The sequence below is a fragment of the Botrytis fragariae genome (genome assembly GCF_013461495.1).
Source record: "Botrytis fragariae strain BVB16 chromosome Unknown tig00000000, whole genome shotgun sequence".
Classification (NCBI taxonomy): domain Eukaryota; kingdom Fungi; phylum Ascomycota; class Leotiomycetes; order Helotiales; family Sclerotiniaceae; genus Botrytis; species Botrytis fragariae.
The window spans coordinates 1,240,508-1,268,465 of record NW_023500986.1 but is presented as its reverse complement, the minus strand read 5'-3'; the positions used below and the strand labels follow the sequence as shown (position 1 = coordinate 1,268,465).

At 43.3% G+C, this 27,958-nt stretch overlaps 9 protein-coding genes across 9 annotated transcripts; 5 read left to right on the top strand and 4 right to left on the bottom strand.

Moving 5' to 3' along the window:
• Nucleotides 1–240: 240 nt before the first annotated feature.
• Nucleotides 241–1,367, top strand: Bfra_006606 (putative sucrase ferredoxin domain-containing protein; the record flags this gene model as incomplete). The annotated part of the gene is given in 4 exon segments (XM_037336975.1): nt 241–478; nt 511–590; nt 661–969; nt 987–1,367. 4 exon segments carry the CDS (start codon nt 241–243, stop codon nt 1,365–1,367), a joined length of 1,008 nt encoding a protein of 335 aa, XP_037198341.1.
• Nucleotides 1,368–2,881: 1,514 nt separating this feature from the next.
• Nucleotides 2,882–5,582, top strand: Bfra_006605 (putative gtpase binding protein rid1 protein; the record flags this gene model as incomplete). The annotated part of the gene is made up of 2 exons (XM_037336974.1): nt 2,882–4,596; nt 4,649–5,582. 2 exons carry the CDS (start codon nt 2,882–2,884, stop codon nt 5,580–5,582), a joined length of 2,649 nt encoding a protein of 882 aa, XP_037198340.1.
• Nucleotides 5,583–7,045: 1,463 nt separating this feature from the next.
• Bfra_006604 (putative wd domain-containing protein) lies at nt 7,046–8,313 on the bottom strand (the record flags this gene model as incomplete). Its single annotated transcript, XM_037336973.1, has 5 exons — nt 7,046–7,191; nt 7,240–7,877; nt 7,927–8,022; nt 8,076–8,115; nt 8,178–8,313. 5 exons carry the CDS (start codon nt 8,311–8,313, stop codon nt 7,046–7,048), a joined length of 1,056 nt encoding a protein of 351 aa, XP_037198339.1.
• Nucleotides 8,314–9,323: 1,010 nt separating this feature from the next.
• Bfra_006603 (putative polyubiquitin binding protein (doa1 ufd3) protein) lies at nt 9,324–11,786 on the top strand (the record flags this gene model as incomplete). Its single annotated transcript, XM_037336972.1, has 3 exons — nt 9,324–9,371; nt 9,465–10,539; nt 10,591–11,786. The coding sequence occupies 3 exons, from the start codon at nt 9,324–9,326 to the stop codon at nt 11,784–11,786; spliced, it is 2,319 nt and encodes a 772-aa protein (XP_037198338.1).
• A 663-nt stretch (nt 11,787–12,449) lies between these two features.
• Nucleotides 12,450–13,538, bottom strand: Bfra_006602 (uncharacterized protein; the record flags this gene model as incomplete). The annotated part of the gene is made up of 3 exons (XM_037336971.1): nt 12,450–12,671; nt 12,843–13,171; nt 13,391–13,538. 3 exons carry the CDS (start codon nt 13,536–13,538, stop codon nt 12,450–12,452), a joined length of 699 nt encoding a protein of 232 aa, XP_037198337.1.
• A 2,619-nt stretch (nt 13,539–16,157) lies between these two features.
• On the top strand, nt 16,158–17,065 carry Bfra_006601 (uncharacterized protein; the record flags this gene model as incomplete). The annotated part of the gene is made up of 3 exons (XM_037336970.1): nt 16,158–16,587; nt 16,642–16,888; nt 16,936–17,065. The coding sequence occupies 3 exons, from the start codon at nt 16,158–16,160 to the stop codon at nt 17,063–17,065; spliced, it is 807 nt and encodes a 268-aa protein (XP_037198336.1).
• Nucleotides 17,066–17,163: 98 nt separating this feature from the next.
• Nucleotides 17,164–17,882, bottom strand: Bfra_006600 (putative isochorismatase family protein; the record flags this gene model as incomplete). The annotated part of the gene is made up of 2 exons (XM_037336969.1): nt 17,164–17,647; nt 17,782–17,882. The coding sequence occupies 2 exons, from the start codon at nt 17,880–17,882 to the stop codon at nt 17,164–17,166; spliced, it is 585 nt and encodes a 194-aa protein (XP_037198335.1).
• A 3,221-nt stretch (nt 17,883–21,103) lies between these two features.
• Nucleotides 21,104–23,251, top strand: Bfra_006599 (putative glycoside hydrolase family 17 protein; the record flags this gene model as incomplete). Its single annotated transcript, XM_037336968.1, has 1 exon — nt 21,104–23,251. The coding sequence occupies one exon, from the start codon at nt 21,104–21,106 to the stop codon at nt 23,249–23,251; it is 2,148 nt and encodes a 715-aa protein (XP_037198334.1).
• A 2,221-nt stretch (nt 23,252–25,472) lies between these two features.
• On the bottom strand, nt 25,473–26,581 carry Bfra_006598 (putative pectin methylesterase protein; the record flags this gene model as incomplete). Its single annotated transcript, XM_037336967.1, has 2 exons — nt 25,473–25,617; nt 25,680–26,581. 2 exons carry the CDS (start codon nt 26,579–26,581, stop codon nt 25,473–25,475), a joined length of 1,047 nt encoding a protein of 348 aa, XP_037198333.1.
• Nucleotides 26,582–27,958: the final 1,377 nt, after the last annotated feature.

Here is a 27,958-nt window from a genome sequence, read left to right as displayed (position 1 = left end):
CGGAAGCTCTTTCACGCATATGTACCACGATCCATCAGATAACACCAAAGCGGATCTGATAAGAGATTCCTTGCTCGGGCACTATTCCGTACATTCACCGGAATATGACGATTAGCTGGCAACCAATCATCGTACAGCATTGTTAGCATTGGACCCCACCAAAATGTCGAGGATTGGAAATAAAACCAGCCATGATGCCACAAGAGTTGCGACGAATCCCCGCGCAAGAAGACCAAAAATATGGCTTCCACTTTCAAATCCCTCTTAAATTCTGCCAAGCAAACTATTTCGGGTCAATCCACACCAATTCCCGGAACTCCATCAGAAAATACTCCAATCGAGCAAATATTCCCAAAAGTTGACCCGGCTGTGGATGGAGATGATTGTGATCATGATTGCGAATCGTGTCATGTAAAATATCCCAAAGGCTTCAAGATAGACGAGGACGATGAGCTATATGGTCATGTCAAAGGATGGAGTACACATATTCTAGTCGCGACAGGAAATCAGATTGGGTGAGAGATGTCGCAGATGAGAAGGGAAGTGTAATGCAAGCAATCGACCATGGCTCTGTTAAACCAAGTAATGGGGTTAGTTATCTTCCTCCTACCAAAAACTCTATATCGTTGTATTTTGAAACATGCTGATGATCCATCGTAGAAGCTTATGCTCTCCGCGTCCAACATACCCACACCTTCACATTCGACAGATTATTCGCAGCCTACGACTGTACTTCTATTACCTGCATTCATCGTGATTGACAACGTTACTCCACAGTCGGTGCCAACTCTGATTACAGAGTTCATTGACAAAGCCCCTACCAATATGACACCTCTTGGACCTATTTCGATACCCCAGTCCCTCCCCGATCCTCTTCCATCCGCAGAACAACTCACTTCACGTCCATCACCCCATCGAGCACTTATTCTCCTCTGCTCGCAGAAACTCGAGATGCAAGATGTGGACAAAGTGCGCCATTACTGAAGAAGGAGTTTGAGAGGCATTTGAGACCACTGGGACTTTTCCGCGATTTAGATGACGATAGACTAGGAGGAGTTGGTATATACTTTATATCTCACGTTGGAGGACACAAATACAGTGCAAACGTCATGATCTACCGGAGATCTGACGCGTTTGGGTTGGACGGTGTTGAAAGAGCCAACACGGATGGGGATATAATGCCATCGAAAGTGGTACCTGGAGAAGATGAGGGTAAGGGTGCTGCTCAATGTATGTGGCTAGCAAGAGTGAAACCTGAAGATTGTGAGGGGATTGTGAAATTTACCATTTTGCAAGGCAAACTAATCAAGCCGGAAAGTCAATTAAGAGGTGGGTTCGATCGGCAAAAGGGACTCTTCAGTTGGTAGGATTCGGTAGATAAATCAAGTATCTTAGAGGAGAGGTTTCATTTTGGTTAGGTAAGGAAGCATTTATAAAAGCTGTTTTGGGGCATTTAGATGAGATATAAGCATTTAAGCAAATACCTAATCATCATAGAGTTAGATGATAGAAAAGCACCACCCCAGTGAGAGGTTTTATTAATCCTTCAAGCAAACGAAATAGAAAATTGAGTTTTCTTTCGACAAAGTTCCGAGGGACCCATTGATTTATTTGAAATTATTGACAATTTTTCTCATGAATTGATTGATTGTCAAATTCTTGGTACTGATCGAGTAAGGTAAGATAGATGCTAGGTATGGTATGATAGACAGTAATAAGAAGCAAGGATGATGATTGGATGAGAAGAAGGAGTAGGAGAAGGAGAAGGAGAAGAAGGAGAAGAAGAAGAAGGAAGAAGAAGAGGAAGAAGAAGAAGAAATAGCTAGGGAAGGAGGGAGAGAGGGAGGGAGATAATAATGTAATATGACACTTATCACGACTCTTTTTGATCATCGATGTAATTTGGCAACAACCTTGGAAATTGTTACCTTGGTAGCTTGGTATTAGCAGATGGATGTCTGGGTAGGTAGTTGTAGATGGAGTTGTAGATGGAGTTGTATTGTAGGTGTATTGTAGGTGTATTGTAGGTGTATTGTAGGTGTATTGTAGGTGTATTGTAGGTGTATTGTAGGTGTATTGTAGGTGTATTGTAGGTGTATTGTAGGTGTATTGTAGGTGTATTGTAGTTGTATCGTAGTTGTATCGTAAATAGGTCGATAGAGTTGCCATTGCGACTACAAGTACAACTATCAGCTAGGGAGGTAGCTACCGACTAGTTACTTATTACTTTCCTTACCAATCTACCCACCTATCTAAGGTAAGCATGCATAATGCATATAAATATAAATATAAATACACATTAATACATATCAATACATAGAAACACATATAAACACATGTAAATCCATCCACCCAAGTAAGGTACACACACACATAAATAGTCCTAAATACACACAAACACACATAAATGCACCACATGAATACGCGACTTCCTTTTTCATGTTGCCCATAGCAACTAATTAAACTAATTCCCCCAAAACAGGTCTAAACAAATCAATTAGAATGATTTGACGGATGGGGTTTGATCACAAGAGCCTTCTATCCATTCATTCATCCCAATTCCATTTCATTACATTAAATCCATTTATTTCATTTCAATCAAAAACCTCTCACACTTATTAGAACATTACCGCCGTACTTTTACCTGTCTACCCTTTACTTTAACCTGACTTCACTTCACTTAGACTTGACTTTACTTTTATTATTGATTGAATTGCCATGAGTTAGCTTTTGCCTGCAGTAAATCACAACATCCATACCAAAAGTTTCCTCTTCCGTTGTCGCATACCTATGGTAGATATCTTTAAAGCAACCCGGTTTAATTATACAACTACTCGAGTATAATAATATCTACCTAGGTACTCCATAGCTACCTTTCATCATGGCTACCAGTTTTCCCTACCCAGAATCAGTACATTCCAAACGCCCCAAGACAGCTTCGGTATTGAAAGCATTTATGCATAAGCGCACAACTTCTGACGGTTCGACTCTTTCACCCGCGACTTCACCAAATGACGTTTTTGTAGCCTCTCCAGCCTTCGAAGATATGCCATCGCCGTCGGATTATACCCACCATCGCGCTCTCGCGGATATACAACGTAACCAGCAAACGTCTTCAATCATTTCGCCGTATACTACCTCACAGCAAGAGGGACTTCGACCTAAAACCGGTTATGCGGGTAAAGGATTGCATAAGAAGACAATGAGTGTATTGTCACTCAAGTCATTGGCAGGCCCAGCAAAGGAGCCTACCAAGGGAACATCAATTCGGGACAAACCTACGAAACCCAAAAAGACTAAATCCTCGACAAGTCTTGTTGGACTCCTCACTCGCCCGAGGTCCTCGAAGAACCTTAAGTTGGATGTAGAGCTGGCACAGCGCGATTCGAAGGATAAGGAGAACCAGACTCCGGTGGTCACATCGCCTGTCCCAGAATCCGCGACTCGTGCTGCGCGACCACCAATATATTCACAATTCTCGAGTGACATGTTCACAAAACAACCTTTGGGAGGTAAATTCTTAGAGGATCAAATCGACCTTCACACACCCGAGAACCATTCGCCCACTAAACAACGAAGCTTTTATAATGGACAAAGCTCACAACCGAGTCTTGCAAGCCGGGAAGGTGTCTCGATACGGCCGCATTCCACATATTTACCCAGCAGTTTCAGTATCCAAGACATTCATAGAAACATTAGTGGGGAAAGCAAAAACAGATGCAGTGTTGACATTCCAAGGCGACAAGTCTCGACGGAAAAGAAACCGAGTTTGGATTATCGAACTTCAATGGATTTAAGACCGAGACCAAGCTTTCAACGATCTAGCACCGAAACATCAGTTGCATCAATCAAAACATCAAGTAGTACTCGAGGCTCTCGAGTCATGGCAGCAGTTTCCAACTTTACCGCAAAGGCAAGAGGGGATAGTGGAGTATATGTTCCAGTACAAACACCGACCTCTGCGACATTTGGGCCCGACAGACCTCTCAATGATAGAGATATCGACACCGAATTCGAGGCTATGTTGGATAGGCGGAACATCCCAGAGCACCAACGTGGAAAGATGAGAAATCTCGCCAAATCCATGAAGAAAGATTTTATAAGACAAGATTGGGCCGAAACCGCTGCCGCGAGAAATGTTAGGCCAGTCAGTCATGGTAGTGACACAAGTGGTGAAAATGCAAAGGTCGAGGAAGCACCAGAGGTGAAGAAAAAGAAGAGACCAAGAAGTCGAACCTTTACACTCTCGAGATCCACTAGTAAGGAACGACCAGCCGAAAAAGATAAAAAGGCAGAAGGTGTTGTGGGAAACAGGAAATCTGCAGAGTCTTTGAACGGTGGAAGTAAATCACTTACTTCTGCTGGCGCGCAAGTAGCACAGAATTTAATTGCCAAGGCCAAGGGTCAAACACCGGATGATTTCGTCTCATACTTGAGGAAGGTTCAGAAACCAGAATCGGTGGAAGTAGGAAGGTTACATAAGCTCAGGCTGTTGTTACGGAATGAAACAGTAGCCTGGACTGACAATTTCGTTCGTCAAGGTGGAATGGAAGAGATAGTGGGACTACTACATAGAACTATGGAAGTTGAGTGGAGGTTTGTTACACTAATTCAATTGTTGAGAGCACAATGGCTGACATATACACAGAGAGGAGCATGAAGATGCTTTATTGCATGAAGTTTTGCTTTGCTTGAAAGCACTATCAACCACGGCTTTAGCACTTCAACATCTTAACATTATTCAGAAGACTCTTTTCCCCGCACTTCTTCATATGCTTTTTGACGAGGAGAAAAAGGGGCCAGCGGAATTTACTACTCGAAACATTGTCACTTCACTTTTGTTTACTTACCTCAAATCCGCCACCCTTAGCGAACGCGCAACCAGAGCTCGATTTCTCCTCTCCTATCTTCGCGACCCTGAACCAAGTGAATCACAACGCCCTGTTGACTTCGTACTTGATATGCGTCGACAGCGTCCTTATCGCGTTTGGTGCAAAGAAGTTAGTAATGTTACTAAAGAGGTCTTTTGGATCTTTCTACACAACCTCAATGTGATTCCTCGCCCAGATTCCCGCCATTCTCCAGAACGACACGATGATACCCCACCTGATCTTCCATATATGATCAAGCACTTCCCACAAGAACTTCCTCCAGTTCCAGCTGCACCATATGTTGGAGGTGTTGAATGGGATGCAACAAATTATCTTGCTTCTCACCTTGACATTGTTAATGGCTGCATTGCATCTCTGCCCACTCTTGAAGAACGTAATCAAGTCCGCGAAGAATTAAGAGTCTCCGGGTGGGAAAAGTGTATGGGCTCTACTTTGCGTCTATGTAAAGAGAAATTTTATGGTGGCGTACATGCGGGCTTGAGATGCTGGGTCGCGGCTGCAATTGAAGATGGTTGGGAGACTAAGGATGTGAGATGTGGTCCTAGTCCTGATAACAAAAGTCCAGTGCGAAAAAATATCACACCAAAGAAAGTGGCTGGTGCGGGTGTGGAAAATGCTCCTCCTAAGATTGATATGAAGTTGAGTTTCGCACAGAGCAGAGGTGATAATGGGGGAGATGCTTGGCTTTGAGAGTGATAATACATTATAATCACAATTAGCTTGAGTCGTCAGGATGGAGAAATAGGGAAGAAAATGCAAGAAGTAAAACTCAGTGGTTCATACTTCTACAATACAGATACGAGAGCAAAGAAGAAGTAATTGCAAGAGAAAGTGTTCACATTAGTCAGTCTATTTGATATGGTTGTATGGGCTTGGTTTAATTGGTTGGAAGGGGTTAGGATTTGTTGGATGAACAGGGTCGGTGTGTTGGAGTAATTATTGATTGTCCTGGATATTTTGTGATTGAAGCATAACGTTTTGTGGGAGGGATTTGTAAAGTGAGTGGAGGATATGAGAGGGAGGGAAGGAGAAGAAGAAGAAGAAGAGACAAGAGATCAAGAAAGAAGAAAGAGAGAAGAAAGGAAGAAGACAGGGACGTGATTGATGATGACTTTATGATAAATGATTCAATGGTAGTTTTTTTGCGTTTTTTGTATTTTTCTTTCTGTAAACTCTTGTTTGGATTAGTTAGCATACTTACTTACTACCGTTCTTCTACTCACTTTTTTGGACTACTCGTTGACTGCTGCTGCCATGTTGTATGCTTGGATGATGACTTTGGTGGGTTATGAATAGTAACTATGGGTAGATACGGCTTTGGGTGGAGGTTGTGGTGGTGTTTGTGATAGTGGTAGGATAGGATAGGGATAGGATAGGATAGGTAGTGAAGAATAGGAATATTATTTATGATATGTATGTATCAATCTTATAATCTTATAATCCATTGATCCATTGATCCATTACTTCATTACTTCTTTAATTGGCAGGCAGGCAGATAGGTATGTAATTAGGTTAGTCAGGTAGGTATGTCTATGCAATCTTAATATCGTCCGAATATTTGGTCTGACCGAATCCAGAAGACCTTTGACTGTTAAGATTGGGTTGAGGTCGAGTAGGTAGGGTAGAAGAATGGGTAGCTGGTGGGTAGATGGGTAGGTTGGTAGATAGATTGGCTGTATTTGTGGCTGGTAGTAAGTATACTGATGGGAGGGGATGGGATGAAGTGGAATGGGGTGGGAAGAGACAGGATGGGATGATGTAGAGTCTATCTAATGGATGATTGAGTAAATTATTCGGTAGTACTGTATCTATGTTGTGGATTTACATTGTGAATTTCAATGCTTGGTATATGTGGGATATGGATAGATTGGGACAGCATGGGTGTTTGAATCATTATACACATTTCAATCAGTTCAGTTCAATCAATATTAGTTGTGCGTGGAAAGCACTCATGTACCCTTCGCATTGGATGAAATTATTCATTCATGTAAAATCGAGCTGGGGATCTCATCCCTTCGCTAAATCACTCGATGTAATCGTGTGTTTTACGCTGCTCGACACAGCAGTGCGCTTTCATATCATATGAAAATGGCGCTCGCATTAGTATTGTACAGTATGCTCATTGAGCCTGCGCCGTATCTATTACAACCTCTCTAGGATTCCGCTCTCCATAATCCAAAAGAACCAGGACAATTCTTCCACATCTTAATCGTACCATCTTCACTACCTGTGGCATACAATTTTCCATCGGGAGAAAAGCTGATGCTCCAGATCGGTCCATGATGACCTTTGTGAACATCTAAAATTGTTAGTAAGATTATGCTTGATTGGTGGAAACGGAACATACCAAGTTCTTGATCAGAATCGAAATCATAGACCTTCGCCCATGTATCCTTAATTCCACCAGTAATATATTTCCTCTGAAGTGGATGAATAGCCACACTAGCAACCTCGTAATTCAAGACAACCTTCTTGATAAGAGTGTTTGCAGCTGGTCCACCATAGAAATATAAAGTTTTTCCTGCAGCAATTGACAAAATAGGTAATCCTTCACCAATATCTCCTGGTCCAGATGCAATGTTGCTGAATTCGCAAGAACCAATATCGCCATCAACTTTTTGTTCTTGAACAACAGATTGCGAGCGCAAATCCCACCATCTTATCACTTTATCATCTGCTGCCGTAACTATGATATTTGGATCCCGAGTCCAAACAACGGCCTTGATCGTTCCTTTGTGAACACCCGGTCCAATCTCGAAGCCATCATCTTGAGAAATGTTTGTAGTGTCGCTTCCATTGCCATTAGAACTTGCACCATTTGCGCCTGTAGAATTGAGTTTCGCGAGGTCAAAAATGAAAAGTTTCTTATCAGTTCCTCCTGTCGCAAGAGTGGTACCGGAATCCGGTGGGAATGCGACAGCTCGAACGACATGCTGGTGCTGGATAGTATAAAGGGTTTCTCCGGTATACGTATCCCAAACCTTTCTGTGAATTCATTAGTGATGGTCACCCAACATTGGCGCGAACGACGTACGCAGTGAAATCTGCAGAAGCAGTCGCAGCATATTTAGCATCCGGAGAAAGTCTAGCTTGATAAACTGCGCCCTTGTGTCCAAAGAAAGTACCAATCCTAAATCCATCAATTAACATCTTCCGGGAACAAGAATTCGAGTTGTAACACACCAATCACCATTGATACCGCTTCTTAACATAGGGTTGTTATCTGTCATGTTGAATTAGACATTTCCATATTTGAAACATTTCGGACAATTCGATATGCCATACCTTTACATGCTGATATCATGTAATACTCGTCGTCCTTTCCGTCCACAAATCCACAGAAACTGATATGCGTGACAGGTCTTGAGTGACCATGGCATGTCAAAGGAACGTATTGCTTAGTGTTCTCTGGCCCCGCCATTGTTGTGTGTTTGAATCGAAGTATAAAATGTTTGATTTTGTGTCAAAAATTGGACACTGTATTGTATGTTATGATCGTTTTTGAGGGAAAGAAGTTCGATTCTTGTAGTCGCTGGTTGATGTATATTTTGCGGCGAAAGAGTGGGAGTGACCGCACTATGGTAATGGTAGACTGCTCTAATATACGTAGAAGAGAGAGTGTGTTTGTTATTCAAGAAGATTCGTTAAACGTCGTTAAATTCGTAAGATATTGATTAAGAGGTAGAATGGATGGATGAAGTTGCCTTGAATGAGATTGAGATAGATGCTTGACAACTTCTTCAATATGAAAAGGAAAGGGGAAAGAAGCAAAAAGAACTCCGTTCGGGGATATTGTGATTTTGTTTCATTGAGGTCAAGAATTAAGCTACCATACCTTAATTACACTAATATCTTAGGCTGTATTTTGAAACAATAGGGGGATAGTTAATCCGACTCCGAGTGACTAATCAATATGAACAAGCCGCTCTTTGGGGGGAGGGGGCAAGGGGGGAATGGTAGTCATTGGATAGCTACCTAGGTACTGATATGAGTAATATGAGTAATATGAGTAATATGAGTAATATGAGTAATATGAGTAAGTGAAGTTATACGTTCACTAGCAGTTATTGATACGATTGATTGGTGTTGTTTAGTGACTGACTTGAGTGATGAATGCACCAACTACTACTCTGTAGTGGTCCTTAGGTAGGTAGTCTTACAGGGTTTAGGTGCGTGCCGTTTCAGCAGGTCCCTCTACCAATGCTATTACCCGTGTGCCCATCCATATATTGCTTAGGTACCTACTTATAGAGGGGCAACTCTAAGGAAGCTTATAGTCAAACATGGAACTGTAACTATAATCAACTTCCATTATTCCCCAAAACATAACAACAACCTTTCATACTCTCTCACTCTCTCACTCTCTCACTATCTCTCTTTATAATTCTGTCCATTTTGGAAAACTAAATACATAATCGCATTAAAGTCAACATGGCAGAATACAAATTATCTGCATCTTTGGCTGGTCATGAAGACGATGTAAGTTGATGATACCATACTCCACTCTCCAACAAGGTCAACCTGGATGTTGGTGACGACAACATATACTAACAACATGTTGTTCCAACATAGGTTCGAGCTGTAGCTTTCCCATCTGCGAAAGCTGTAGTTTCAGCTTCTAGAGATGGAACAGTACGATTATGGAAACAACTCTCAGATAATCCACCAATATTCGATGCCACCATTTCCTCTCATGCCACAGCTTTCGTAAATACAGTCGCATATTTACCGCCGAGCTCTCAATTTCCAGACGGTTTAGTTATCTCAGGTGGAAAAGACACAGTTATTGAAGTTCGACAACCTTCGAAAGGACCAGAAGAAAATGCGGAAGCTCTACTTATAGGCCACAGCCATAACATATGTGCTTTGGATGTCGATCCAGCCGGACGATTCATAATCAGTGGAAGTTGGGATGCGGAAGCAAGAATATGGCCATTAGGGAAATGGGAATGTGAATCGGTTCTCAGAGGACATGAGGGTAGCGTCTGGGCCGTTCTTGCCATCGATTCGGAAACTGTCATCACTGCCTGTGCGGATAAACTCATTAGAGTATTTAACACCAGTGGCAAATTACTGCGGACTATTCGAGGTAGTGCAGACGTTGTTCGAGCCCTTTGCAGGTTACCCAAAGGTCATCCATCCGGGGCAGATTTCGCATCTGCAGGTAATGATGGCGTAATCAGATTATGGACTCTCTCTGGCAAGCAGGTGGCAGAACTACATGGACATGAGAACTTCATTTATTCTATTGCCTCTACACCTTCCGGAGAAATTATCAGTTCTGGTGAAGATCGAACTTTGAGAATATGGAAAGACAGTCAATGTATTCAAACAATTACACATCCCGCAATTTCGGTCTGGGGCGTAGCTGTTTGTGGGGAGAATGGAGATATTGTTTCGGGTGCAAGTGATAGAGTGGTGCGAGTCTTCACAAAAAATTCGGAACGTTTCGCAGATGCAGAGACAACAACATTGTTTGAAGACTCAGTCAAGGAATCATCCATACCTCAACAATCGTTGCCTGAAGTCAATAAGGAAAAGCTTCCTGGACCAGAATTCCTTACACAAAAGAGTGGCACTAAGGAAGGACAAGTGCAAATGATCCGTGAATTGAATGGAGCTGTTACTGCACACACATGGTCTAGTGGTAAGTCATTCTCCTTGTTTAATGTTGGGCACTGAGCTAATTATTATTTAGCACAAGGTCAATGGATAAATGTAGGCACCGTTGTTGATGCTGTTGGGAGCAGTGGAAAGAAAGTCGAATATCTGGGAAAGGAGTATGATTTTGTCTTTGATGTTGATATTGAGGATGGCAAACCTCCCCTCAAACTTCCTTACAACTTATCTCAGAACCCATATGAAGCTGCCACAAAATTCATTGCAAACAATGAACTTCCAGTAACCTACTTGGAGCAAGTAGCCAATTTTATCACAACCAATACTCAAGGAGCTACGATTGGCCAAACTCAAGAAAGTTCTGGACCAGATGCATGGGGTAGCGATCAAAGATACCGACCAGGCGAGGGAGAGTCCTCGGCCCCTGCAAATATTCCACCACCACCCAAGGTTCTGCCACAAAAGGAGTACCTCTCGATTATCGTGGCTTCAGTACCAAAGATGCAAAAGAAGATTGAAGAAGTCAGCAAAGCATTAATTAATGATGGTCAAAAGGGTGTGTCCCTAAATCCTGAAGAACTCGAAGTTCTTCAAAACCTCCGAAAACATCTCGAATCAACCGGCGCCACAAATACTTCTCAATCTGTTAATGGAGGCCTTGACTTGGCAATCAAGCTCTCAACTCATTGGCCCTACAAAGACCGACTCGCTGGACTTGATCTTCTCCGTCTCCTAGCCATCGCACCTGAAACCGCAACTTTCCGTAGCAACGATGGCTGGTCCATTATCGATGTTTTTTCACAAGCTGCTCTGGAATCTTCACCTCCTTCTGAAAATCACGTCATGATGGCCGTTCGCGGTTTTGCTAATCTTTTTGATTCCACCGAAGGCCGACAATTAGCCACTGACAATTTTGACAAAGTCCACGCCTTTATCAATACAGCTATCAAAACTTCTACAAATAGAAATTTATTGGTAGCTGCTACGACTGTTTATATTAATTACGCCGTTCTATTTACAGAAACAGACCCGGATTTCGAACAGGTTCTTGCAGTGTTAGATACAGTTACGAGTGTCCTGAAGACTCAATTTGATAGCGAGGTGGTTTATAGAGGATTAGTTGCTCTAGGTACGCTATTGACTGTGGGAGATGAGATTAGAGAGGCAGGGAAAGATGTTTATGGCGTTTTGACCGCAGTGGATGGCTGTGTTAAGAAAGCTGCTGATCCACGAGTGAAGAATGTTGGGAAGGAGATTAGAGAGTTACTTGCATAGTGGATAGATGGTGATAGATTGGATGGGGGGAGGGGAAGAATGGTGCAGGAACGAAAATAATGAATACATGAACGAAATGAAATAAATTTAAAGCATAGCTGGGGGATGGTTTTTAGTTTCTTCTTTCCAAGCTTCATAGCTCTTTAGCATGTCGATTACATACAGCGCTTGCGTTTAGATATTATAGTATAAATGCATATTCTTTAATGCGGAGTACGGAACATGACTGCACTGTATTGATTGTAATCATTGTATTGGGATGAGAATTGAAACTTGAGAATTAAAATGAAATTTAAAATGATTCCTTCCTTCCATCCTTCTTCCCGGATCAATATCTTCGCCAATAAACGCCTGAGTGATAGCATCATACATGAAGCTCCGTATTGGGTACTTGAGTACTGTGCTTCAATTCCCGGTTCCTATTCATGGTTGAGATCTCGATTTTGATCTCTGTTTCTGTTTCTGTTTCCGGTTCTCGACTTGTGGGGCGCGGAGACGCTCACTTGATGTGTCTGCCTGCCTGTGGTATCATATCCTATCCTATCCTATCTACAATCCTGCTTTTCTTCTCGAGGGGTTTCATCTGATTATGTTTTCCCTTCCCTTCCCTTCCCATCTCTTTCATCTGAAATTCCCCAGGAATTTCAAAATCTTCCCCTTTCTCTACAAGAATCCCCACATAGCGACGCCCAGCACGCTCGCGAGACTAGCAGCCCAGAGCGAGCGGGAAGGAGAGACGGATGTCGAGGCGGAAGACGAGGTCCCCGGGGCCGAGGCATCGTTGATGGTGTAGACGTTTGCGAAGGAGAGGTCGGAGGAGTTGAAACAATTGGAGCTGTTTACTTCGGCGACGTCTTCGGGGAGCGCGAAGGTTATGTCTACGCACTGGGGTGGGGGGTTAGGATTATGTTTTTTGGGGGGTTGTTTTTGTGGAGGGGGAGGATGATGAGAAGAGGGGAGAGTGATGATGGAGATTTTGAGGGCATGATATTATGAAACATGAGGTGAAAGGAAGAAGAAGAAGAAGAAGAAGAAAAAGAAGAAAATTGAACATACAGAATACAAAGCCGCGCCATGAATCGCCGTCTCCACAACCTGAATCGTCGCATTATCTCCTACATTGACCGTTGTATTTGCGGGTAAGGGCATCTGTGGCAAACAGAAGGTTCCGGGGTAGGGATTTTTACTCGGGCCGACGATTTGCGTGACGGAGGCCATGGGGAAAGACATGTTTGGGGGACCGTTGTCGGGACCATCGGTGCCGAATCCGAGATTGAAGTAGAAGAAGGCGGTGGCGTGGCCTTGGAACCAGCCGGGTTGGACGGCGATGGCGCCGCCGTGGATGGGCCAGAGAGTGCGGTTGGTGGTGGTGCGCATGCCGCCGCCTGGGGAGTGTTAGATAGGGAGAGATGGGGAGGGAGAGAGGGGGGGAGGGGTTCGGAGGTGAGATGGAGATAGATATGGATATGGATATGTGAAAAGCTTGGAAAGCTTGGAAAGCAAAGTAACCATTTCAAATCCAATCCGCAAAAGATATCTCCTCGCACCTCAGATTCCAAACTCAAATCCCAAAAGTCCAATACATGAAGGAAAAGTCTACTCACAAGGATACATCCACTGCATTCCATAAGGAAACGTCTCATTCGTAATCAAATTATCACCTCTCCATCCTGGATATGTAATCACCGTATGTGCCTGCACCAAAATACTCGTCGTGATCGCCAAAAGCGTTAATATACTCGTCGTAAACATTGTGATATCGTCGATCTTTGAAAGAAGAAGGGTATGTGTAACACCGGCTTGAATGATAGAATTTGAAGATGTTATGGAGGAATCGGATGGGTTCGTTGTATATATGTTTTCCGGATATGATATTGTAGTCGAGCTTGGGAGGTATGCAGGTAGGTGGGTATTTAATTCAAGTATCAAATATCAAACTCTTTCTTTTCCTTTGATCTTTATGAATAAAATTCAAATAATTATCAGAACATCACTAGATGGATGAGATGATTACTTTCCAAGGGATTTGAGAAATATAAATCGTGCGTCAAAAGGTTCAGGAAGTGTTAATATGAGGCAGAGCAAAAAAATAATCATCACCCGGACGGACCGCACTTTGGACCCTCGATGAGTATTTGAACAATCAAAGTCCACATTGTCTAATTCGCGCTGACAATGCTTGACGAGCAGATTCGATGCTAGGTGCATATGCCGAATTACCATGGGCGTTTAATGTGCATGGCCAATGAGATGTGAGAAGGAGGGGAGAGAAGAGGGAGAGCATGCATGGGAGACATGGGAGACATGGGAGAGAAAAAGAGTTATACTTTGTTTGGGATAGTGAAGATGGAAGTCTTCAATATTGGGAGTGATGGGTGATATTGATTTGTCGACGGGATATTTGCAGATGTGGGAAGAATGGAAAGATGTGGTGTGGTGCATTGGCCATTGATTGGATGTGGGGTGATGAGATGGATGGGCGAAATGGGTTGTGTGAGTGAGAAACAGGGGGTTCCGGCTAATGAATGATTTGATGTAAGCGCCCGGATAGAATTGAGGGTTTGGGGAATGCAGATTGGTTGGAGGGTTTGTGGAACTACCGATGATCATTGATTGTTAGATAGGGTACAGAGTGAGTAGCCTTTTGTATGGATGATTTAATACCGAATAGGAATACTTCATTCGGAGGGAAAATGGATCTGGCATCTGGACTGTAGACTCTAGACTCCGGAAGGGATATCGTGCATATGGGAAGCAGGTACAAGACATGTTGATAAGAGAGGTGTGCCGGTACATAGGATTTAACAGACAATGGAAGAGACAACAGTCGATTCGAGAATATAAAATTGAACGACCTGCACTGGATTCAATTGCTTGCCTGCTTGCATCTAAATCACCCACCCAATCACAAATTCTACCCGAACTCAACCACCCCTCAATGTCCCGGAGCCCCCATACCAAAAAACAGATCACACACCACCCTCGCCATCACAGTTACATCCAACGCATCGAACCTACAGTAACACAACAAATGGTAACTGACAGGAAGAACTGATCCGAATATAGAAATTGATGGTACGCAGGCAGTATAATGGATAATCCAATGGAAATCAATAAATTATAAATCTCACACAAAGACACTCATGATTAATCCCTCGTCTCTGTTTTGGCTCTTGCGTTGCAGTAGTTTCTCTTCCTCTCTTCCTCCTTCCAATTCATCTCCAAATTCTCAATCAATGCACTTGCACCTCCATAGCCAAGACAAGGCTGCATGGCCATCTATTATTAATGGCATCCCGTGTTGATCTACCGCGTCTACCCCCTCTCGATTTCCAGATTTCCAGATACAGATTGCGTATACCAATTCTGCAAGGGTCAAACCTCCATTCCATCCACGTCTTGCAAATCAGCATGTTGTATTCCCTTTCGTTGCGTGGAGCTCCGGTAAGGTGTTACATACTAGTGAGATGTAAACGTTGTGATACACATACCACGATTATGTCAAAATCCGGACTTACCCCATAGAATATCACAACTCTAGACGTTTACAGGTGCGATGTCTGATGGTATCACATCGGTAGGAGGAAGCGCTGAGAGAAGCGGAGGGTGGGGAGAGATATACCTAGGTAGTATCTAGGATGTACATGTGTGATTGATAGTCGGATTAATGGTATGTCTATCATTGGATCATTGGAATGGCATGACGACTCTCGTCCTCGGCTGCTCACATTAATTGGCTACTTTATAGACCCCAAGCACGAACTCAATCAAATGTGAACGGACCCCAATCAATTGATGTGAAAAATCATGGGGGCAGCAGCTTGATCGAGCCTGTGCTATCGCTTTCACGTAAGGCGGTGCAATTCATTTAATCTATTCTGCCATATTGTGAATTGTATGATCTGCCCCTCCATTTGATAAACTCATATCGAGTAGATGATCTAAAAATAAACCCTGCAAAACATTTTTCCCCTCCAAAATTATCCATCTTCAGAATTCCCCTCCCCAAAATTCCACATTCCATACTTATTTTGTAAAAGCTGAAGACGTACGCATACTCTCCGCAGCCATCCAGCCCCGATTTCCAACTTTCAAACACATAGCCCAACCAGCGATCTAGAAATAAAGCTCGGCCAACTCTTCCCGTGGCTGACTGTATGGTACCACCAGCCTACAGACAACCCCAGGCGTTTGCGCTTCTTCAAACTTCCACGTTTGCGCAGGTGGTTACACTTGGTGATACCCGACGGGCTGAAGCTTACCTACCTGATCGCTTGATACGGCATATCTGCGAGGTTGCTTACGTTGGATTTTGAGATTCTTGGGTGCGAGAGAAACGGGTGGGATAGGATAGGAACGGACAAACCAGCAATGCCGCATACGAATCGCAAAAAGAAGAGTGGAGCGAGGGAAACCGGAGAAGAGACGGAGAAGACGAGAAAGATTGCGCAGTCGACAAAGAGGAAACAGGTAGAGGATGGAGAGGGCTGGACACATGTTGTGGGTGGAGGGAAAAAGACGGGTGCTGCAGAGACCTGGACGCATGCGGGTGATTTTGTGAAAGATGGGGTTGCGTACATTGAGCGTACGATGGAGGAGATGCAGGCGGATTTGGAAAATTATAGGAAGCAGTGGGAGAGTAGTGAGGCAGCTGGTCAATTGAAGAAGATTTTACAAGGGAGGAGTAAGGTGAACAGTGTAGTTTGTTTGGGGCTGGGAAGTTTGCAGAGTGCGAGGAGGGAGGGGAGGAGGAGTAGCTATACTCAATTGGCGGCTCTGATGATGATTATCGAGGAGTTTGGTGAGTTGTGTTTGGAATCGCAGGTGGGAAATACTAGGACTAATAACATTTTAGGTGGTATGGGTGAGGATAAGATACAATGTATATTTCAAGACCCTCAAAATACTGAAGGCGACAAGGAGTTCTTCACATCTTTGGGTGGAAAAGTCGTGGACGATCCTTTGGCATTTGATTACATTAGAGAGGATACTCTTGTGTATGCGATACATTGCTATGGGCCAGTTTATAAGACTATTAGTCAAGGACCTCGACCCGCAGTCCTCATAGGAACAGACGTGGACAACTTCTCAAATTTGTGGTTGTGAGTTATGTGACATGTATTTATTGGCAGATGTTGACATTTCACAGATCAAAAACAGAAACTCTCGAACAACATCTAGACGACATGATCAAAGATTGCGAGATCATAAATTTCCCACAACTTCGACATGATTTCTCGGATACAAAAATATACTGGCGGAATGAGCCAACTGTTTGAGAGGGGGTGTAACCGAAGACGAACTCTCACTAGCAACGTATTTCAAATATGCCAGAAAATTCAAAGTATACCATCAATTCAAATTAGACTTTATGATCTCAATTGATCTCACTAGACTTCACCACCGTACCAAAAGCATCCGCCAACTCGGCCAAAACCGTCTTGACCAACTCCTCCGCCTTCACCCCCGGGATATCTCGATCGCCAATCGCATCCTCCACAAACAAAACCTCATATCCCTTCTCAGCTGCCTGTCTCGCCGTCGTACTCACACATACATGCGCCATATATCCCGTCAACACTAGCTTCGACTTGCCCGTCTCTTTGATATACGCTTCCAAATCTGTTCCGGTAAATGAACCAGGATGTTGTTTCGCAATCACTTTCTCATCGTTTTTGGGAGTTAGCTCTTCGAATTCTTGAGCGAGCTCGGTGTCGGGTGTGAAGACGGGGGCGCCCGCGGGGACTTGGTGTACGATGTGGGCGAGGGAGCCGTGGGCGGCGCGGTATTTTTCGAGGAGGGAGGAGATGGCTTTGCGGGAGGAGGAGACTTGGGAGACTTTGAGATGGCCTTGGGCGTATCTGTGGAGGGGGAGGGGGTGGTTAGTAGATTTTTATGGGTGGGTGGGGGAGGAAGATGGATGGATGGATGGATCAAATATGAAGAAGAGAATTGGAATAGATGAAATTGAAATAAAATAAAATAAAATACACACTCATTCTGCGCATCAATAATGATTAATACACTATCCTGCACGGAAGCAGTAGATGGTGGAACACCAATTAGTTCTCGGAATGCTTTGGCCTGGGTTGTCATGATGTAGGTGTTTGCGTGGTGTGGTGTGATGTGGTGTGTTGAGAAATAGATGTAGATTTCTTCTTTGGATTTGGATGCGGGGAGGGGGAGGGGGGGTCGATTGATTGAATTTTATGGAGGGGTGTTATGTATGTATGCTTATTTTATGGTGAAGAAGAGAGGGGGGCTTGTTTTAATTTTCTATTTCTGTTTCTATTGGGATTGGTGTTGGGATTGGATTTATAAGATTGAAGAGGTGATTACTTATTGTTTCATATTACATTATATTACATTATATCATATTATACCATCTTATACCATCTTATGCCATCTTATACCATATCAGGTATCGACTGCAATAGATAGTAGGTATGTGAGCGAGTGCGTGAAGTGTATGTAAATTGTTTCGTTTCCCCTCGTTTGTGTTGGATTGGGTATTGGGTGTGAGGTGTTTCTTGGATTGGATTGCGGGGTACGTACGGAGTAGGGGATGAGCTTTTTGGTTATCTGGGTCATGATGGATGGATGGTGTGCTTGGGGAAGTGGAGTGGGTAGCTCGGTGGTAGGTTGGTGCTGGAGGCATTTTTAAGGTGTGGACTCTGGAGTGCTTGGATGGATGGATGAATGGATGAATGAATGAATGGATGAACAGCCGAGCGATAGGCCGAGCGGGTTGCTAAGGGGGAGGAAGGTTATTTAGTAGGTGGTAAATAATAGGTGATGGGTAGTAGATGATTGATTGATTGAGTGATATTTATTAGGTATCTCGGTTACTTTTGTTACTTGGGCAGTAGAGTAGTGAGCATGGATCGTGGGAGGCGGAGGTAGAGTAGAATATATGAGTACTCTGTAGTGTGTTAATCCGAGAGTGATGAATACGAAGTTTGGAGTCTGGGTTGGAATGGATGAGGAGAAGGATGGATGGATGGATGAATAGATGGATGGGTGGACTGCTTTTCTTCTTCTTTTGTCTGTGAGAAGATAGGTAAATAAAGAGGTGTCTATCTTTTCACGCTGTATCTATCTACATTGGTATGGTATGTATCTCCATAAATATGTACCTATGCATATGTCACATGCATGTTTGACTTTGTACCAGCACCAGATCGTGATTTCGTGTCAAATAAATATATATGTGTGTATGGGGTATATATGTGTATATATGTGTATATATATCTAGATATATCTAGATATAGAATCTCCAGAAGATATACATGACTTATATACATACATATAATAATTATATCTATCAACTATCCAGAATATATCACTCACCTCTCTCACACCTCTGAAACACATGTCATCATTTTTAATTTATTTTTTTGCGAGGATGAGGAAATACGGAGTAGGCGAGGTAGGTAAAACCAAGGTTTTCTTCTTTTTCTTTTACACAGTACTTGCTTGCTTTTGATGTCGATGTGGATTGGCTTGTTCGGTTCGGCGAGATCCACTACCTAGGTATCGAGCATCTAGGTAGTATGCAATGGGATCGTGAGACTAGGTAATAATGTTGTGTGTACTATCAAGTATACCCCTGATGCTGATAGTGGCTGGGTGACTTGCTTTCGAGCTTGTTTTATGGACTATGTGCTTGGTGTGTGGTTGAGCTCTTGGGGGGAGATGGTTAACGTGTATCGATCGATGAATTGTTTTGGGGAGTGAAGAGAGTGAGAGGGAGAGGGAGAGGGATGTAGATGATGAGAATCTTTTATTTTGTTGAATGGATGGATTGATATATATTGAAATGTATATTTATATCGTCTTGCCGTAGCTGTACTAAATCTGTTGTCTAGATTTGAGTACGTTTGCAGAAATACCTAGATACCCACCTACCTACATCCGGATTTGTTCCTCGCTAGTGTAGTGTCTCCTAGGTAGTCCAAGTCTGATATCTAAAAATGTAACTATTAGTGAGTACCTAGATAGTGTGCTTGGATCATCATGGAATGGATCTCTCAGTCAACCAACCAAAGAAGGTTAATCGATTGCAGGCAGAGAGATAGATAGACACACAGCGTTGACGGGGGCGGAAGGATTCGAGGATTCGAGCAAAGACTTGGAAAGACTTCGTTGAAGAGGTTCCCTGTTACACTTTGTATGTAGCTATCTTTCAAAAGGTACCGAGGACTCAGATACTCCACTCTAGCTTCTTCTTTTTCTTCTTTCATTTTGCACGGTGCTGATAAGTTCAGTTACCAGCCTCGCACAGTACACACACGCGGCTTCTAGCCAATTGTGGGAGAGATGTGAGAGGAAGTGGAAGAGTTGGGTCTGGAGGTTGGAGGTTGGAGGTTGGAGGTTGGAGGTTGGTAGGAAGTTGGTGGGAAGGAGGGAGGGAAGCTCGTGTGGGTGGGTGGTGAATAGTCTTTTTTTTATTAAGTTGAAGGGGTGGAGGCACGGATGTCATTGGAGGAGAGGACGTTCGATGTATGATGCGGGAAAGATGGTTGGGGATGGATGTGATGTGATATACTCTGTGTTGTTGTTCATGATACCCGTATACAAAATACAGCCTCATGATTATTGGGAGTGGATTGTGTATTTGTGTGTGTGTTTGTGTTCCTGTTCCTGTTCCTGTTCCTGCTTCGCTTTTTGTTCTTTTCTTGCTTGGCTTTTCTATCTTGAAGTTGGAAAGTACCTAGGTAGGTATTATTGCACCGTTGAAGGTATCTCTTGATTGATTTGACTGAGGATTGGAATCTTGCAACTTCCAACTTCCAACTTCATAATTCTCTCTCCCGCCCTCCCTCTCAGATCAAAACACAATTCATAACTTCCAAATTCTCGTATTATTATCCCATCGTTTCGTATCGCCCTCCATTGTCGATAAATAAGCTTTCCGCGATCCTTGCTTTGCGCTTTCACATTTGATCGATAAGAATCGAAGAAATACATCAAAACACCTCTTAGTACCATTATTAGTTCAATCCACCATCAACCACCAGAAAACCAAGTTGTCCCACATAATAAATCAAAAAAAAACTCCAAAATCCCATTCCCAGAATTCGACCCAGAATCCGACCCAGGGCCAGTGCAAAATCCTATTCGACCGTCGACCACTGCCCCCCTCCCTATCCCAAAAAATACAAGTGGGATTCCTATCAATCTATGAGTACCTACTATTAGTTGGAATAGAGTAAAAGATCGTCCGAAACGAAAAAGAGCTACAATTCGGTTTCAAGATACTCTCATCTTCCCAGTCTCTCCTCTTCTCCTCTTCTTTCTCTCTTTCTTTCCTCATAATGTCACGATATTCTTTCGAAGATATTCATCTTAATTATCAAGATTCCTCTTCACTCGTATCTCCACCAACATCTCCACCAAGATATCCCTTACCACCACCACCTCAATCGCAACCGCGTAATCCTTTAAACTTCGCCTCGCAATCAAATTCATCACAAGCTCAAGAATCATATAGCCAACAGATTGGAATGTCAAATTCTGCTTCATTATTACATTCACGAGAAAACTATGGGGAAGTGGAACCTGTGAGTCCGATAATAGATAATCCACCAATTCCTCCACCACATCGGTCGTCACAATCTAGTCAGGAATCTAGAATACGCAATCAAAACAATAACACACACGTTACATCGGGACCAGGTAATTTTAGTGATCAAGCTGCGGGTGGTAGAAACGGCGTTGCTATGAGTGTCGCAAATTCAAATGCCGGGGAAAGTGGTGTGGAAGCCACAAGACATACCCCAGGATATGATCCAACACAACCTTCATACCAAGAGTCTCCATTCCAACGCCCGTTTCCACGGCAAGATGCATCAACATCATCTCTGACCCCTTTAAATGTTGCTGCTTTCCCAACCGGAATGTCAACTCCTTCTTCACGTTCGACTATTTCTGGTCGAAATCCTCCTTCAGATCCTTACACGGATTCTCCTTACCCATATAATCGATATTCAAGGGCAATTGACCCAGAACTGGTTGAATTTGACCCCAGTACGATTGCAGACGACGGAGACGACGGTTTAGGATATAGACGAGTTAATAGATCTTCTGTCTTGAGTTTAAATAAAATGTCAGATAGCGGATCACGAACACCTCCGGGTGGGAAAGCTATAGCAGCTGGCGGTGTTGTGGGAGCCTTGGGTGGTCTTGTTGGAAAGAAGAGTGCGAATGCGAATGGGGAAAATACACAATACAACGATGTTACAAATGCACAAAACGGTTATAATGGGACGGACACTTACAATCTTAGTGTGGAAAAGAACGAATGGTTGAAGAAACCACCAGGGGGTAACAAAAAGATGAGACTATGGATCGCTTTACTGGTTGGATTTTTAATTTTAGCGGCCGTGATTGGAGGAGCGGTTGGTGGTACATTGGCGGGCAATGCGAAGGGGGGATCGGATTCAGGAGTCTCTCAAAATGGGGTCACCAACGGACAATCTGCATTGTCAGATACTTCCAAAAATGGCGATCTTAACAAGGATTCAGCGGAGATCCAAAAGTTGTTGAACAATCCCGACTTGCACAAGGTTTTCCCCGGAATCGATTATACACCAATGTATACACAATACCCAGCTTGCTTGTCATACCCAGCAAGTCAGAACAACGTTACAAGAGATGTGGCTGTGCTTTCGCAACTCAGCAACACTCTTCGTCTCTATGGTACGGATTGTAATCAAACGGAGATGGTTCTACATGCTATTGATCAATTAGGATTGAATGGTACCGTTAAAGTTTGGTTGGGTGTTTGGCAGGATTCAAACACTACTACTAATACTCGTCAGCTCGAGCAACTCTACAAGATTTTTGATGAACATGGATCAGCATCTTTTGTTGGTGTTATTGTTGGTAATGAGGTTCTCTATAGAGAAGATATGACTGCCTCCGAGCTCACATCTATTATCCAAGATGTCAAATCTAATATGACAACTCGTGGTATCGATCTCCCAATCGCTTCTTCGGATCTTGGAGATAACTGGACCGCAGAGCTCGCTAACGCAGTCGACTTTGTAATGGCTAACATTCATCCCTTCTTCGCTGGTGTTACGGCTGAGGAAAGTGCTGGTTGGACATGGGACTTTTGGCAAAATCACGATGTGGCCTTCAAAACAAATGCATCTCAAAACATTATCTCGGAAACTGGATGGCCTACACAAGGTGGTACTGATTGTGGTGCTGCTACTACTTGTGCTCAAGGTAGCGTGGCAGGAATCACGGAACTAAACACTTTCATGGAGAACTGGGTCTGCGATGCAATTACAAACGGAACGAACTACTTTTGGTTCGAGGCATTTGATGAACCTTGGAAGATTCAATATAATTCAGGAGATCAAAATTGGGAAGATCATTGGGGTATTATGGATGTTAATAGGGTGTTGAAGGATGGAGTGAAAATTCCTGATTGTGGAGGAAAGACAGTTTCATGATGAATGTGTGCGTGTCTGCATGCGTAGATTGAAATTTGTTTGTGATTAACAATGGGCATTCCGTCGAATTTGATGGGCTTATTGAAAAGAATGCGAATTGCAGGAAGAATATCGTACGCAATGCTATTGAATGGCGAATATTTTGGTGGAGTAATCTCTTTTTTGGACCCTTTTGGCAAAGTGGAATTTCAATACTACGAGGCGTTTTTGGAAGGGGGAGAGGGATATTTTTTTGCATTTCAGATGAGATGAGTTGAATTGAATTGAAATGAACTTATCCGGATATCTTTTGCGATGAAATGGGATGGTTTGAAATGGGATAGGATAGGATCGTGGGGGACATTGTACATAGATAATGAACTTTTTCTACTTTATATGAGGGATGGATTGGTATTCATTGGGTTTAGGGATTGGATGGATGGAGGGGGGGGACGAAGAGAGGTGGATATGGATATGGATATGATGTATGAAGAATATAATAAGATACGTCTTTATCTGTTTAATGTGTGGGGTGTGAGTTGAGTTGAGTTGTGATGAGCTGAGCTGAGCTGTGATGATTGTTGTATATGGGATTCCCGATCTCAATAGATGTAATTGTGTGGGGAGAGAGTACCTTGGGTTTCGGGATCATTGATGATTGTGATGTTGCGGTGATGGGATTTGTGAGTGAGTAGTGAGTGAGTAGTGAATCATCGATAGAGGAGATCGATAAAGGTACTTTTGATATGCAAATTTGAGGATTGTGGAGAAGGGTGAAGGGTAAAAGATACATGGTGAGGTGGAGTAGAGTGTAGATCAGGAGGGGTAGAGTGAAGAGAGAAATAAGGAGGTCAGGAGTGGAAATGGCGATTTGAGAGAGTGTTGGGGGAATCAGAGATGGGTTTGGAAGGGAGGGAGGGGAGGGGAGGATTGTATTTTAGAGGGGAAGAGAGAGGGGATAGATTTATTTATGTTGGAGTGAGAAGGGGAGATGAGTGTGGGGGAGGGGGAGGGGAGAAATTGGGGAGGGGGAGGGAGGAGGGAGGAAGGAGGAGGGGAATAGAAGGGAAAGGGAATGTATGTAAAGAATGGATATCCTATGTTGTATTGTACTATGTTATGTTATGTTATGTTATACGGTTTGAGTAGGGAGTTTCTTCAGATTTTGTGGAATGTGTGAATATGTGATGGAGTGATGGAGTGATGGGGTTTGGGATGAATTTTGTTGAAGTGATTAGTGGATGGATGTGTATGTGTATGTGTATGTATGTATATGTATGTATATATATTGTGTTTGTGGGAATGGAAAGGTTATGTGTATGGAATAGGATTTGAGGTTTGAGGTCAGATGAAGGGGTTTGAGATTTGTTGGTGTATCTTTAGGAATAGGAATAGGAATGGGAATGGTGTGGTTGGTGGGTTGGATGGGTTGGGATACAAAACGTAAACTGTGATGTACGGATGTGATAGGGTGTTGAGAGTTGGGGCTTGTGTGAGTTTGTTTGGGCTGGGTGACTTGAGTTGAGGAGTTTGGCGGGGAGTGCAGTGTTGAGTTGGGAGCGGGATTTTATGGCAAGAGTTATATGGGGTAAGATTTTGAGAGGGGGAGGTGTGGATTTTGAGAGGGGGTGAGGGAGGAGAGGAGGGAGGAGAGGAAGGAGGGAAAGAAGGGGGAGGTTGGATGAATAGAGATGTGTAGTAGATAGGTAGATAGATAGATATATTCGCATGCTCCTGATTTATGAATTCTGTATTTGCAAAATGCGCGGAATCGATAGGATGTGATATGAGATGTCATCATGAGTACTAATTGTATTATTGATATATGGTTCGTCGTTCATCACAAAAAGTATGGATATTGCGTGACATCTCGAGGGCTATTGGGTATACATATAATCATTATATAGAAAAATAACGAGCCATTACAAAGTAGATCATTAGTATAAGCTAATATAACTCACTTTTGATGCAATACAACCACAGGAAAAAGGAGATTATTTTAAAAAGCAGTGGAGCCTTGCGGAATATTGAAAAGCGTCATGTGTTCTATCACTCACAATAACCGCACCCAATCAAAACAAAATAGATTCAAAGATCCTTGGGATAGGGTATGACGGTGAGACCGTTCAATTCTCATTAAATGTATACATGGGATATTATATTTACACACTTCCCCATATCCTCTCTCCTCTTTAATAAAAATTATATACTAGAAATTCCACAATTCATACTCGATGATTCTTTACATGTAACTAGCATCGTAGTAGAACTCGCTAGTGAAAGATGTACCCAAGACGGTAGTGATGTCGATGGGGGCTGTTAATTGGGAGCTGAAGTTTGCACGGGGGCCTTCTTCGAGAACGCTTCCCGGGCCGAAGTTGTTGTATCTGTTGAGATTGTTAGTTGAGGGTTCAAGGTTGGAAATTCATATTAGGATAGGATCACTCACTCTCCGAAAGTAACTTCATCAGTGTTTGGAGTCGAGGTGCTCCACTCTTGCCATCCGGCCGCAATAATGTTGTTACCCAAATAACTGTTCTGGAAAACAACACGTGCGTAATCTCTCCATGGGCGTCCGAGGTAGTTGTTGTATGGAGTGAGACTGCTGTTGAGATTGGCAATGTTGGAGTTGTTAATCACATACCAGGAGTCAACAGCGGCGCTGGTGCGACCTGAAGCGGTAATGGCTCCATTGGCAATGGTGCGGATATCGTTATTTTCAAACCAGGCGAGAGCTTTCTCGCCGAAGATGAAATCGACGGCTCCGACGATCAAGCACTTGGCGTAGAGCTGGTAACCGGCCTCGGCAAGAACGGTGTCTTGGTATCCCCAGAATTGGGTGGCATAGTAACCGACGTTGGAGGCGTAGGAGGAGAGAGCAAGGTTCTGTCCATTGGAGTTGATGTGACCAAATGTGTTTTTGATGATCAAGTTGTACACCTTGGTGTTGGTGTTGTGGGCGCGGAAAGTGGCGGTTAAATCATCTGAGGTGGTGTTGATGAGGGCGAGGTTGTAGGTGAGCGTTGCTTCATTGTAGTAGTAGTCGCGGGAATCGTTGGTATAACCTTGGATGGTAAGGTTGGATGCGATTTGTGGGAGATACACTTGCTCGAAGTAGGTACCAGGAGCTACGAAGATGTATTGAGCATCGGTTGTGGTGGCGGACAATGCATTAACACCCTCTTGAAATGTGGTATAGGAGCCGGCAATGTCACCAGTTTCGTCAACGACAATTGCACCAGCTGGAGCAACAGTTCGGTTGAATGCAACAGCGCGGTTTACTAAAGCAGGGCTGGCAGAGACGCTTCCGAGCAAAGAAGCTGCAAAGGAGACGAGGGCAAAGGAACGCATGATTGGAAAGTTCTTTGAGGGAGGCGTGACTTCAATATGCGTTGATTCAAGGTTGGGGAATGGCGACTGAAGAGACCAGCCTTCTTAGGGTGCCAATGTATTTATATTTTTACAAAAAGACCAAAATCGCCATCTGCGCCAAGAAGAAATGAATGACATTTGCCCCGGAAAATTACCCCTGCATCTCGCAAGATGATTGGTGCATGAAAGTCGGATAACCCCCCCTCTCAACGGAAAATTCTCCACTATGTTTATCAGTAGCGCAGCGGACGCCGTTGATAACTTGTGGAATAGATTGATTAAAATGAGCACCCAAGGAGGGAACAGCCCGAACCGACCCCACCTCCGAGATTAGAGGATGAAATTGAAAGCCCATACTTCTCTCCAGGCACTCTCATCGGAAACGTTCCTATGCACTACATGTCGAAATGATTGCCATGGCGGGAATAATATTGAACAACGAGTGATGGATGATAAAATTCCGATATTTTTCCGGTCCACCGCTCAGGAGTGTGAGGATTTGTATAGGTTACCAGTTTGTCGGTACTTGTCCAAGTGCTTACATTGTCCCTACTAAGGGTCATATGCTCGTCGTCGCTATTGCTTTGAGTGCCGCGCAAGCTTTTGCCACAAAAAGCAAACGATTAGAAATTTCAGGACAGTAAGTACAGGCTAAATTTCCGAAAAGTCAGTGGATATGTAGATGTTCAATCGGCCCACTAATTAAGGGTAAAAGGCTTGTATATTTCCCTACATATACCTTTCGATTCCCGAGACATGTCAAATTACATGCTCGTCGTCGACACAGAAATGCAAGCCAGCTTACAATTGCAAATCGCAATTGATGTTCAGAAATAAACAGAGGGCCCAACGCCAACGGAGCTTTCGGATTGCACGGGCGTTTTCATAGTGGCCGACATCCAGAAAGGTGGGCATGATCCATATATTTGAGTTGACCGCAAATCTCTTCATAAGCCATCTCATGTATGCTTCTCGTTCTGTCGAAAAAATAGATTGAAAAGCTTCGACGAAAAGCAGGTACATGATCAAAATGAACTTATTGTCATGTAGGTTGTGGCGTTTTGGGATGGATCCTAGCCAGGGGTATTTTAACGGTAAGTTCAACTGCAAACTTAATGTAAAAAGTATCGTTGTTTGGTCTTTCAGAGAGTAAAGATATAGTTCGTGCTAATCACCTGGAAATCTTAATATGCTTTCTTGGTATACGAGGTTGACAAGATGTGCACATATGATCATCCATACATGTGCAACACCTTGCTGGGCCAACCCTACAAAACAAGAACAAAACGTGTAGTTGAAGTAGCTCTGCTCTGCTTGCTACTTTTTCGAACTCGGCAGATAAAGGGGAGGACGAAG